Source organism: Pongo pygmaeus, chromosome 12 (assembly GCF_028885625.2).
Source record: "Pongo pygmaeus isolate AG05252 chromosome 12, NHGRI_mPonPyg2-v2.0_pri, whole genome shotgun sequence".
In the NCBI taxonomy this organism is placed as follows: Eukaryota; Metazoa; Chordata; class Mammalia; order Primates; family Hominidae; genus Pongo; species Pongo pygmaeus.
In genome coordinates this window covers 28,415,476-28,428,308 of record NC_072385.2, presented here as the reverse complement: position 1 = coordinate 28,428,308, position 12,833 = coordinate 28,415,476, and the positions used below count along the sequence as shown (strand labels likewise).

The following is a 12,833-nucleotide window of genomic DNA, read 5'->3' as shown; positions in this document are numbered from 1 at the left end:
AAGTAGAGGGACATTGCTGCAGCCCATCTGTAGAGCTCCTGCCATTTTATTTCCAAAGTCTCTCTCACCTCATTGCATTGCCAGAATTGTTTGAGCTTGCTCGTAAGTCTTTTTATCACATAAATGACATATTCTAGGCCCAAATCTTCCTTACATGTTGACATATTATTGAATTTTATGTTCGAGAACACAGTTAAGACCTCGATGTCTAGTTTGAGAAACACAAGAGGCTTAAGGGAAAATTCAAAGTCACTGCTCATGTTTCTGTTGTTTTTGTCTCCCTTCCAAGCAGCTCAGTCTGCAGTGATGATGGAGAAGGAATTGCATCAGTTGAAGAGAGCCAGTTATGCCAGTACAGATCAGCCATCCTGGATGGAACTTGCCAGAAAGAAATCTCAAGCTTGGAGTGACATGCCCCAGATTATAAAATAGGTGAGCAGTGTGCTGATAAAGCATGTTCACTACCCTGAGAAGCCACTTAGTTAAAAACTGCCAGTATATCGTGGCAAACAAACTGTGAAACTTAAAGACTGATTTTATCTCAAGTTATGACGAACTTGGGGAAGAGGAAGGAACCAGGCAAAACAAAGAGGATAAACACACAGCCATACTCCTGGGCCAGAGGGCCCAGAAACAAGAACAACACTGAAAAAGTCCAGGAACCAGTTCCTGTGCCCAAAGGTACGAATGTGTCTTTTAGAATTCCCTTGATAAAGAAGCCTCAGACAAGGAAGAAAATAGAAATGAAATTGGACACATAAATAGGACACCCGGCAAAGGCCAGAAGAGAAGCCCTTCTAGGAGAAGGGACATCTGTGCTTCCAGCTGAGATCAGCCCATGTCTCTGGTCGCTGTCTTGCCTGTGGATCCTGTCTTCTTTCATGTTTACTACGAGGCATGACATTCATGGCAAAACAGGGATGCCATTTCCAAGAGCAGCTATAAAACAATCTGTTTTCCTAACGACAGCCACTCTGAGAAGGAGATGAAGGAACATGGCAGGGTTCATCAATTCATAGACTGTTTCCAAAAATAATTTTTAAACTTTTCCACTAGGCATCTGTGTCTTTAACCACTGCACAATGCATTGCCTGTTTAATAAAAGGTTTCAAACATGCCTCTGTGCTAAGTGTAAATGTTATTTCTACTCAGATTTAGAGAACATCCTCCAGTGCTGAGTTAAATGCAATGAATAGGGTTTTGCTTCATACATGCCTCATTTAAAATTCTGAATTGGGTTAATTGTGGAATTTGAGTTTTTGAGGGTTTTTTTTCCCCCAGTGAGAATTTTGGAAGACAGACGGTAATGTAGGGTTTTAACTCTTTTCATCTATTTAGTACGACATACTAAATATATAAAATTTCCTTAGAAGTTATCATTCTTTAGCATCTAATCAATTGAACCTGCATATTTCTGTTGAAAGCTGGGTTGCCAGTGCATCAGCCAGTATGACCCATGAATGTGGAATGTGGAATGTGGAAAACCAGCAGAAGGAAAACATATTTGAAATCTCAGAATTGTCTTGGTTACATAATGCCTCTTTACTGTTTAAAACAGTTCCAATTTGTTCCTTTGAACAAGGTAATCTCCATGGGAGTACGTATAGCTGGGGCATTTAGCCATCAGAATCAGTACAACTTCATAATATACTATAATTTGATTTTATATACCCTAGGGCCTTGCTACTTTTATTGTATTTTCCATCTTCATGAATATTATTTTTCTAGCTGTTAGTACTACACAAATTGATTGAGCCTACCTTCACTGAGAAAGTGCTGGGTCAGTTTTTTTCCCAACCGAATTGATTTACTAATTGCATTCTCTTAGAGAATGTCAATACTGAATTCCATGGTGAATATGCTCTAACACAAGAACTCCATCCATCTAGCCTTGCTTCCAAAGCCGAGGCATCTGTGAATTGTTTAAACTGGCAAAAATTATGTTGGCTATTATTACCCCCAAACCATCATTTCTCCTCAGCAGATGACCAGATGAACCGTTTTGAGGCAGCAGATTTCACTGCAAGATCAAAAGTATTTGGTTTGGTTTTGTTCAAGCAGATGCTGATATTCTCTGTGTATTTGAGGACTTGGTTTAATTCTCTCTGACGCCTGGTGAGTTAGAAGGGTGCCATTTTTAGGACACTGGGAGAATTCACTAGGGTGTGGCCCTGCAGTTGCCACTTTCAGCATGGAGATGGTGACCCTTCTGTCGTAAACAGCTGAGACGTTGGCCGAAATTTGGGGATGTCGGAAGTCCAGAGTGGCAGCAGAGATGGTAAAAGCCTGCAAGGAATTACCAGCCCTGGTTTTCCTAAGAAGAAAGACGGGGGAACAATTACTGAGCCAGCCACTGCTCTGTATTTCATATGTAATTTAGAATCCTCTGCACAGTCCTTTGAGGGTAAGTACTTATGTCCACTTTGCAGGTGAGGAAACTGAGGCACATTGAGGTTAAGATCCCACAGCAGGTAATGCACCTGGAAAGTAACTCCAAGGCCCATGCTTTTAAACACTTACCTTCGAGTAACATCCCCATTTTTATATTTTATTTATTTTATTTTATTGGCAGGGTCTCGCTCTGCCCCCAGACTGGAGTGCAGTGGAGCAATCTCAGCTCACTGCAGCCTTGAGCTCCTGGGCTCAAGCAATCCTCCCACCTCAGCCTTCCAAGTAGCTGAGACAACAGATGTGCACCACCACACCTGGCTAATCTTCTATTTTTTTTTTCTTTTTTTTGTAGAGATGGGGTCTCACTATGTTGCCTAGGCTAGTCTTGAACTCCTGGGCTCAAGCAATCCTCCTGCCTCAACCTCCCAGAGTCTGGGATTACAGGCATGAGCCACTCCACCCAGCCAACATCCCAATTTTTGAAAAGCATTGGTGCAGCGAATCACTTGAGGTTAGGAGTTTGAGACCAGCCTGGCCAACATGGTGAAACCCCATCTCTACTAAAAATACAAAAAAATTAGCTGGGTATGGTGGCAGGTGCCTGTAATCCCAGCTACTCAGGAGGCTGAAGCAGGAGAATTGCTTGAACTCGGGAGGTGGAGGTTGCAGTGAGCTGAGATCACACCACTGCACTCCAGCCTGAGCGACAGAGTAACACTCCATCTCAGAAAAAAAAAATTTAAAAATAAAAAGCACTGGTGCAGTGGTGAATCTGTGGTCTCCAAGACAACCCAGACATGAGAGCACTGAACTTGACCTTGGGGGTTCTTATGTCCTAGGGACACCTCATCCTTTAATTCCTTAGACAGACTGGAAAAAGGGAGGGTGAGGCATTTATAATTTTAAATCGTGAGCACCTGCCTCAACTATGTGGTATTTTCATTCATTCCTTCACCTCGTTCAGGTGACGCTGTAGTGCCTGCATTCTATGAGGGCCTAAGGACAGCTGATGAACAAACAAGTAACCGGCTAACCTTGTGCCACACCTGTCTTATTTGGGTATGGGGGGGGGACAATAAATAAATATAAAACATACCACAAAACCCCAAGTAAAAATAGTAACAAGTTCAATGACAAGTCTAAAACAGAAGGTCTTGATCATGGTTGAAGGAGTACGTGAGATTGGGTGGTTAGTGAAAGGTTTGCTTGAAGTGATCTAATTATAAAAATGATCATGGTATCCTAGTCTAAGGTAATGCTAGAGGTGGAGAGAAGTAGATGGATTCAAACCACAATTTAAAGGTAGCGTCAGGCCGGGTGCGGTGGCTCATGCCTGTAATCCCAACACTTTGGGAGGCTGAGGCGGGTGGATCACCTGAGGTCAGGAGTTCCAGACCAGCCTGGCCAACATGGTAAAACCCTGCCTCTACTAAAAATACAAAAAAAAAATAGGCAGGTGTGATGGTGCATGCCTGTAATCCCAGCTACTAGGAAGGCTGAGGCAGGAGAATCATTTGAACCTGGGAGGCAGAGGTTGCAGTGAGCTAAGATCACACCACTGCACTCCAGCCTGGGCAACAGAATGAGACTCCATCTCAAAAATAATAAAGTTAGCATCAAATCCAACATGCAGGTGGGTTTGATATGGTTGGTATGAGAAGGAAAGGGTGGAGGTAGAGATGACACCCAGATTTTTGGTTGGAGCTTCTAGGTGAGTCGTGGTAACACAGAAATGGGCGTGGAGGGTGAGATTCACAGAAAGGAGTTCAGTTTGGACATCTTAAATCTGAGATTCCCATTAGACATCTAAGTGGAAATATCAGGTTATACAATTGCAGGTCATCAGCATTTGGATAGAATGGGAATTCAGGGGTCTAGACAAGGGAGAACAGGGTGGGAGGACTGATCCTAGGACATTCCTGCACTAGGGATCTAGAGTTGTTAAAAGGGTCTGTGAAGGAAGAGGGAAAGCAAGAGCGAGGCAAGAAAAAGTGTTGGAAAGAAGAGGGAAGAATCAGCAGTGTCAAGAGGGACCTGCTGAGAGTGGGATCTGCTGAGTGGGATCCGCTGAGAGTGGGATCTGCTGAGAGTGGGATCCGCTGAGATTGGGACCCGCTGAGAGTGGGATCTGCTGAGAGTGGCATCTGCTCAGAGTGGCATCTGCTGAGAGTGGGATCTGCTGCTAAGAGTGGGATCTGCTGCTGAGAGTGGGATCTGCTGCTGAGAGTGGGATCTGCTGCTGAGAGTGGGATCTGCTGAGAGATCCAACCAGATGAGAACAAGAGCGGCCATTGGCTTGGGAACACAAAAGCCATAGGTGGCTTGACAAGGGCGCTTTCTGTGGAAAAGTGGGGGTGGAGGCACAGGTAGAGTAGATCAAAGCTGGCCAGCCTGTAGCTACATCAGCTATAACCAACTTCCAAGAAATTTTACTCATACATGAATAGGAGCAGAAGAAATGGCAGTAGCTGGGGGCAAGAGAAGATTTTCCTATTCATTTGATACAAGAGCAGGTTTACGTGTGGATAGGAATAGACTTGTAGGAGAGAAGGGAAAATTGCTGAAGCAGGTCTTTCTGAAGCACACCTCACCGTCCAGAGATTCAGACAAGGATGAAGCACCCACACCTGCAGGCTGCTTTTGTTGTTCCTGGAAATAGGAGCCCCACGTTTTGATCCAGCTGATAAGGGGGAGCCACTCTAACGATGACATGGTCATGTGCTTGCCCTGGCTAGATGTGGACACTGGCCCATTTTCCTTACCCTGGCTTGAGTGTTAGTGCAGAGCTTTGTTATTCAGGGAGAAGGGTGTGTGACGTTATTTGGGTGTACAGCGCTCTGACAGCCCATATATATGATTGATACCCCAGGAGTCTCCTTTCCCCTGAAGAGCAAGGTAACATCAACTTGCATGCCAGCAGATTCTATGCTTGGGAAATCCAAAGCTTTCCCCCTGGTTCCTGGGTCTTCTGTTTCTACTGTCTCCTTTGCACTTGGAACTTGTGCATTCTTGGAAGTTTTGATCTCTTTCCCCAGAACTTGGCCCCTTCAGCAGTCTGCAGAATAACTCCATGTGTATCTGCATTCTGTGTCTTGGTCAAACCCGTTAAATAATTGGGACTAGGGTCACAAGGAGGGGACGCATCCTGAGGGACATGGCCCTCCCTAGCTTCCTAGTCCCACAGCTCCCCCTGCCTAGCAGGACAAATTTCCCTTGTTTGTCTTAGGCACATCAGGCCTGCCTTGGGCTCTCCCTCATACATCACTCCAAGCAGCTTAACAGAGAATGTCTTCAGAACAAATAGAGTCATCCCACTACGGAGAATGTGATGAGTAAAATGTTCTCCACCTCATTCAAGGCTATGCTTTGATGAGTGCTTAAAACCACCAGCAACAGGATCTATGGTTCTTGTGATTCCATTCATCCTGAGTTGCCACGCTTCTCAAAAAAAAATCCATCTTATAGGACTGACAATGCAAATGGCCCTGAAGAGAGTCCTCCTCCATACTCCATCCAGGTTTGGATAAGCCTGTCCCTGAGACCATCACCATTTCTGACTCGGGTGAGGCTGCCCACATGAGGACAACCCAGACTTCTTTGTGCACACTTCAGAGAGGGTGCTCGTCTATTTCATAGGCAGAGAGTCATTGAGAAGAAGAAAAAACAGGGAGCAAATAGAGGTACCCCTGACATTTTAAGAAAAATGCAGCCAGTGAGGTGGGCTCTAGATTTGCATCACTGTTAAATGGAAAACTGAGGAAAAAAATTCAAAGACAGCAATTATTATATTAGATTCTGGGGGAAAAGACAGAAAAATATTTCTATAGAGGAGGTTTGAAATGGAAATATTTTAGGCATTTCAAAGTATGTCCACAAATGCCGTGGCAGTCCTCTCTTCAACGTGTGGAGCCTAATTCCCCTTCCCTTGAGTGTGGGACAGACAGAGTGCTCACTTCTAACTGCAGAACAGTTAGCAGATGGGAAGATATGTGCTGTCTGAAGCTAGGCCATGAAAGACACAGCTGCATTTGCCTTGCATGTTCTTGGACCATTCACTCTGAAGGAAGTCAGTCCCTGTATCTCGAGGACACTCAGGCAGCCTGTGGAGATGCCCACACAGCTCGATGGCCAGCAAGTTGGTGCTGGTGGCTGAGGCCTCCCACCAGCCAAGTGGGTGAACCGCCTTGGAATGGGCCCCGCCAGCCCCTGTCAAGCCTTCAGAGGCCTGCAACCCAGCTGACACACTGACAGCAGCCTCACAAGAAACCTCAGATCAGACTGCCCGGCGGGGGTGCTCCCAAACTTTGACCCACTGAAACTGCATGTATTATTAAGTCAGCACGATTGGGGATAATTTGTTACACAGCAATAGGTTTTTCATATTATTTTTCTGGATCGTTAAGTGAAAAATCCTTACTTGTTTTAAAGTTAACATTTTAGCTGGGGTTAAGAATATAAGCATAAGCACAGTATGAGAAAATGTTATTTAACACCTCCCGAACGGCAGGCTGTCTCAGGCTGTGCAGCAGAGATAGCTGGAGGCATACCTCAAACACCTGTGGTCCCCTCGCATGGTATGGAGTTGTTCTGGAAGCAGATGCCCAGTTGGGAACCACATCACCAGCCTCAGCCCCCTCCCACCCAACACACACATCTGCCTAAGCCTATAATCAAGTCCTGTCTCCTGGAATGTAGGCGGAAGTGATATGCACACCCCACCCCCCATACAAATCCTTAACTTCTAGAGACGGTTCAAGTGAGGACAACCAGGATGGCAGGCGAGAAAGTCTCCTGTGGGTGAGACTTCACAGAAGCGAGCAGCTTAGCTCAGAGGGACCCAGGGGAGGGAGGAGAGGTTTCAACAGCATCTGTTGGAAGGAAAGAGGAAGAAAAAATGGACTTATTCTGTATAACGCCACAGGGAACAAACCAGGACCATAAATGAATGTTTGAGAGGACAAAGAAAGACATGTTTTAACTGTGAGAGCTGTTCAGTGCAGGACAGGATGTCTGGTCAGGAGTGAGCTCTCTGGCACCTGAGGGTGCAGGCTGGCGGAGGACCTCACCCCTCCAGGATGCTACATGGATCCTCACCCTCGGAGGAAGTCTGAACTAAGCGGCCTCTCCAGCCTGGAGCCACTCTGCATCTAGAACTACAACAGGTACTATCTAAGGCAGGGGCATTTTATATAGTGCTCTTCTTGCTATTTATTACCAAGAAGTAATCATTCAGAAAGTCTTCCAACTAGGCTTTTATGTAGAATGTCATTGTCCAGAATGCTTTGACAGCTTTTTATTACCAGAAGGCAGCCATGCAGAACCAGCCAGTCAGAAGACAGCCCTTCTGGGCCCCGTACACATCTGCTTCCCCAACCCCACCCCTGAGCCCTTCAGTTGGTTCTGTTGAATTCCTGTGTGGAGGGAAATATTTATCCCTTGATTGATGGAAATAATCTGTAGTGCATAGGTGTTTTTAGATCAAATAGCAGAAATAATGCAGGCTGAACACATGTGTGTTGGGTGACATTTGCTTTCTATGCATTGTCTAGCTTCCTTCCTGCCTTCTCTATTGGGAAATTTTCCTTATTCGCATGGAAAGAAAAGAGAGGTGTGTGTGACGTCCAGAGGGTGACTAGAAACAGCAGCAGCCGGGCTGGTGGTTAGGGTGTGCCCCAGGAGTCCCGTCTCTCCAGAGAGCACCCTGAAGGTGTGCAGGCAGGCCAGAGGCCTCCAGACCTGCAGGCCTTGTAGCCTGAGTGGCCCTCCCTGCCAAATGCCCAGTTTCACAGCTGCTATTCCACTCGCAGAAAAACTGAAATTCAATATTGAGCTCACTATCCAGTAAGAACAAGGTGCTCCTGAAAGATTTCCCATGGGAATAAGAATTCTGCTGTCAAACTTAGGATAATGCAAAATTGCATTATCTTTCAACTCAATCTTTCAAGAGCAGAAGCCTTTATATTTAGATTCTCCATCTCTCCCAAGGAGGGGGCGGAGGGATTGTTTTCATCACTTACCCCTGCCGCCCCACTTACCATCTCATCTGTAAGAATCAGGTGCTTCCGCCAGTGCGGGCTGCCCAGGCTCCCACGAGGCAGAGCAGGAGGCAGTGGTTGGACGCCCGCCATAATGCTGGGTGTAGGGCAGCCCATCGGAGCCTCTGCCTCAAATTGCCCTGTCCTCTCAGAGCACTGTCCACCAATGGTGCTGAAATGAGGAGTTTACAAAAGATATAGGGCTGGGCACTAAACTCACAGTGGCCAAGATCAGAGCCGGCTTTCCTGGCACTGGCTAGAGACAGCTATGTCTTGGATCAATGGGGACCCTGAATGTGACTGCAGGGGACCTGGGTCCCAGCAGCTGCTGCCCTTACAGGCAACAGTTCTGTGCATCCACTGGACACCTCTGCACTGGCCATAGCAGGGTTTCAGAGCTCTCTTCTCTCTATGATCTCTTCCCATGGGATGCTGGGCTTCAGAGCTATACTATAGGCTAAATTGGGTCCCTCAAAATTCATATGTGGAAGTCTTAAACCTAATGCCTCATAATTGGCTGTATTTGGAGACAGGATCTTTGAAGAGGTAATCAAAGTAAAATGAAGTCACTAGTGTGGGCCCTAATCCAGTATGACTTGTGTACCAAGAAGAAAAGGAGATTAAGACACAGACACACACTGAAGGAAGACCATATGAAGACAGAGGTGGCCGTCTACAAGCCAAGGAAAGGCCTCAGAAAAAATGAACCCTGCTGACACCTTAATTTTTGACTTTCAATCTCTAGAATTATTAAAAAAAAATTTCTCTTGTTTAAGCTGCCCAGTCTGGGATACTGTGTTATGGCAGTCCTGATTAACATACAAGTCTAGTGTGGTCTACATTTAGGATTGCGGTTGCCTCTCTGGGTCTGGGGTAGGAGAGGTGACCTCTTGGGCCCCACCAACTCTGAGCCTTTGTGGTCAGCCACAAATAAGGCAAGCTTATTTTTGATACTTGTGGCAGACAGCTTTTTATTAAGAAAAAGAGTCTGGGTGTGGTGGCTCATGCCTGTAATCCCAGCACTTTGGGAGGCTGAGGCGGGTGGATCACCAGGTCAGGAGTTCCAGTCCAGCCTGGCCAACATGGTGAAACCTCGTCTCTACCAAAAATACAAAAATTAGCCAGCATGGTGGTGCGTGCCTATAATCCCAGCTACTCCAGAGGCTGAGGCGTGAGAATCTCTTGAACCTAGGAGGTAGAGATTGCAGTAAGCTGAGATCGTGCCACTGTACTCCAGCCCGGGTGACAGGGCGAGACTGTCTCCAAAAACAAAAAAGAAAGAAAGAAAAAGAATCACCTTCCATTTTTAGTTCTCTTCGCTCTCCCTAGTTTCCAATACCTTCAGTCTCTGTGCCCCTCCCTCCTTCTCAGGACATTGCTTTGATTCAGTCTGGAGAAGGCTGCAGTCTTCATTTGCAAGGCACTCACCAGCCCTGGCAATGCCGTCTTTTACTTTACACCCAGTCAGTCGTCAGCATGGTGGTGCACCTGGTACACAGCAGGTGTCTAGCTAATGTCTATCGAATGGATTAATAAAGAAGGTAATCAGCTACATGAATGTTTCCATGCAGGGTTTCTTAGTGGGAGTGGAAGGGCAGCAGAGATGGAAAGACAGAGACAGGTAAAAGAAAAGAGGAACTTTGTTTGAAACTATCCAAACCTGCTCTTCTCAGCTACATATCAGACCACAACTACATGTTGTACGGAATATTGCCTTTACATGGGCATTTTGTCGCCCAAAATATGGCAAATGTTCTTGGCTAATTAATGTTCCATGTACACTTGAGAAATGCTGTTGTTGGGTGAAAAGTCCTATAAATGTTAATTAGACCAAATTGGTTGATCGTGTTGTTTGGGTCATTTATATCCTTACTGATTTTTTGCCTACTTATTCCATCATTTACTGAAAGAGGAGTGTTGAACTCTCAAACTGTAATTGTGGATTTCTCTATTTCTCCTTTCAAATCCATTAGTTTTTGTCTTGGGTATTTTGAAGCCTCTGTGGTTAGGTGCAAACAGGTAGAGAACTGTTATGTCTTCTTGGATAATTGACCCCTTTATTACTATATAATGCCTCTATTCTTGATTATCTTCCTTGTTTTAAGTTTACTTTAAAATTAATACAGCTACTCCAGCTTTCTTTTGGCTGGTGTTTGCATAGTGTACAGTTCTCCACCCATTTTCTTTTTTTTTTTAATTTTTAATTGTAAAGATGAGATTTTGCCATGTTGGCCAGGCTGGTCTCAAACTCCTGGCCTCAAGTGATCTGCCCGCCTTGGCATCCTAAAGTGCTGGGATTACAGGCATGAGCCACCATGCCCGGCCTCCATCCATTTACTTTTAATGTATGTATGTCTTATCTTTAAAGTGGGTTTATTATAGACAGCATAAAGTTGAGGCAAGCTTTTTTATTCGGTCATAGTCTTTTAATTGGCGTGTTTAGACCATTCATATTTTAAATGGTTATTGATATGGTCAGATTTAAACTTACCATGTTACTAGCTGTTTTCTATTTGTTATATTTGTTGTTTGTTGTTTTTTTCTCTTTTACAACCTTCTCTGTGTTTACTTTTCTATTATTTTATTTTATTTTGTGAGTGTCTCACTCTGCCATTGAATCTGGAGTGCAGTAGCTCAATCACAGCTCACTGGAGCCTCGACCTCCTAGGCTCAAGCAATCCTCCCACCTCAGTCTCCCAAACTACAGGCGTGTGCCATCATGGTGGCTAATTTTTTTTTTCATAGGTAGAGTCTTCCTGTGTTGCCCAGACTGGAAGTATTTTTTATGATTCAATTTTATCTCTTCTATTAATATATCAATACTGAATATCCCCTCTATTAAAGTATTTCTATGACTCAATTTTTTCTCATTTATACTTTAAAAAAAGTTTTAGTGTTTGCTGTAGCATTTAAAATATACGTTTTAAAATAATCTGAGTATGCCTTCAAATAACGTTATGCAATTCCACAGTTATTGTAAGGGTTTTATAAAAATATATTTCCAATTCTTCCTTCCCATTTCTTGTGCCTTGTTTGCCATACATTTCACTTTTCCATATGTTATAAACACATATTCTATTGTTACTATGTTTGCTTTTAACAGTTATCTTTTAGAGGAAATATAAATAAATAAAAAATGTTTTACTTTGCTTTTATTTATTTTATTTTGATGCTTTTTTGACCTTTATCATATTCCTTCTCCCTGAAGATCTACCTTTATTTTTTATTTATTTATTTATTTATTTATTTATTTTGAGACAGAGTCTCGCTCTGTCACCCAGGCTGGAGTGCAGTGACATGATCTCCGCTCACTGCAAGCTCTGCCTCCTGGGTTCACACAATTCTCCTGCCTCAGCCTCCCAAGTAGCTGGGACTACAGGCACCTGCCACCATGCCCAGCTAATTTTTTTTGTATTTTTAGTAGAGACAGGGTTTCACCATGTTAGCCAGGACAGTCTCGATCTCCTGACATTGTGATCCGCCCATCTCGGCCTCCCAGAGTGCTGGGATTACAGGCATGAGCCATCGCACCCGGCCTAAAGATCTACCTTTAATATTTATGGTAGAGTAGGTTTACTGGCAGTGAATTTCCTCAATCTCTATCTGCCTGAGAAGGTTTTTACTTCTCATATCTTTTTAAGGATATTCTAAGTAGGTATAGAATTTTGGATTGCCAGCCTTTTTTTTTTTTTTTTTTTTTTTTTTTTTTAGTACTTTAAAGATGTTAATCCATTGTGTTCTGGCTTGCATGGTTTCTGACAGAAGTCTGTTGTAATACTTATCCTTGTTCCTCAATAGATAGCATGTTTATTTTCTCTGATTGCCTTCAAGAGTTTCTCTTTGTCTTTGATTTACAGCAATTTACATATGATATGTGTAGGTATGTTTGTTTCTTTGTTTTTGGTATTTATCCTGCTGGTGTGCTCTGGTATTCTTAGGTCTTTGATTCTGTGTCTCTAAGTTTTTTCTTTTTTTTTAACTATAAAGTTCAGTGTCTGTACAGACTGTCAAAAATTGCCAATGCTGACTATATTTCAAGTCATCATGGTGGAGTATTGGGAAAAGTTTTCAATTAGCAATAATCACACCTCAGATAAACCTCATTGGTAATGATACTGCCACTGCATAAAGCTGTCACTAATTTTTAAAAGTTCTCAGCCATTATTTTTCTCAGATATGTTTTCTGCCTAATTTTCTCTTTCTTCTTCTTCTGGAATTCCAATTATGCTTATGTTAGACTGTCTGATATTTCTGATATTGTCCTACAGTTCTTGGATTATCAGTACTGTCTTGAGTTTTTTTTGCTTTTTTCCTCTTTGCATTTTAGTTTGGGTAATATCTTTAAGTTTACTTATTCTTTTCTCAGCTCTACAAATTATACTGATGGGCCCATCAAAAGCACATCTC

The 12,833-nt window shown here is 43.7% G+C and overlaps 1 protein-coding gene and 1 non-coding gene across 5 annotated transcripts in view; one reads left to right on the top strand and one right to left on the bottom strand.

Annotated features, from left to right (window-relative positions):
* The window catches only part of CRACDL (CRACD like), a 144,238-nt gene extending 143,121 nt beyond the window's left edge, over nt 1–1,117 (top strand). For 3 of the 4 annotated variants that reach the window (XM_054475682.2, XM_054475684.2, XM_054475685.2), the window contains one exon: nt 290–1,117. In XM_054475682.2, the coding sequence (XP_054331657.1) occupies nt 290–432 (143 nt within the window). In that variant the 3' untranslated portion in view covers nt 433–1,117. The remainder of the gene's footprint in view (nt 1–289) is intronic. The other variant, XM_054475681.2, reaches the window with a different exon arrangement.
* Nucleotides 1,118–12,420: 11,303 nt separating this feature from the next.
* Nucleotides 12,421–12,559, bottom strand: LOC129031034 (U4 spliceosomal RNA). Its single transcript, XR_008500911.1, has one exon. It is a non-coding gene; the product is annotated as a U4 spliceosomal RNA (small nuclear RNA).
* Between the last annotated feature and the right edge of the window lie 274 nt (nt 12,560–12,833).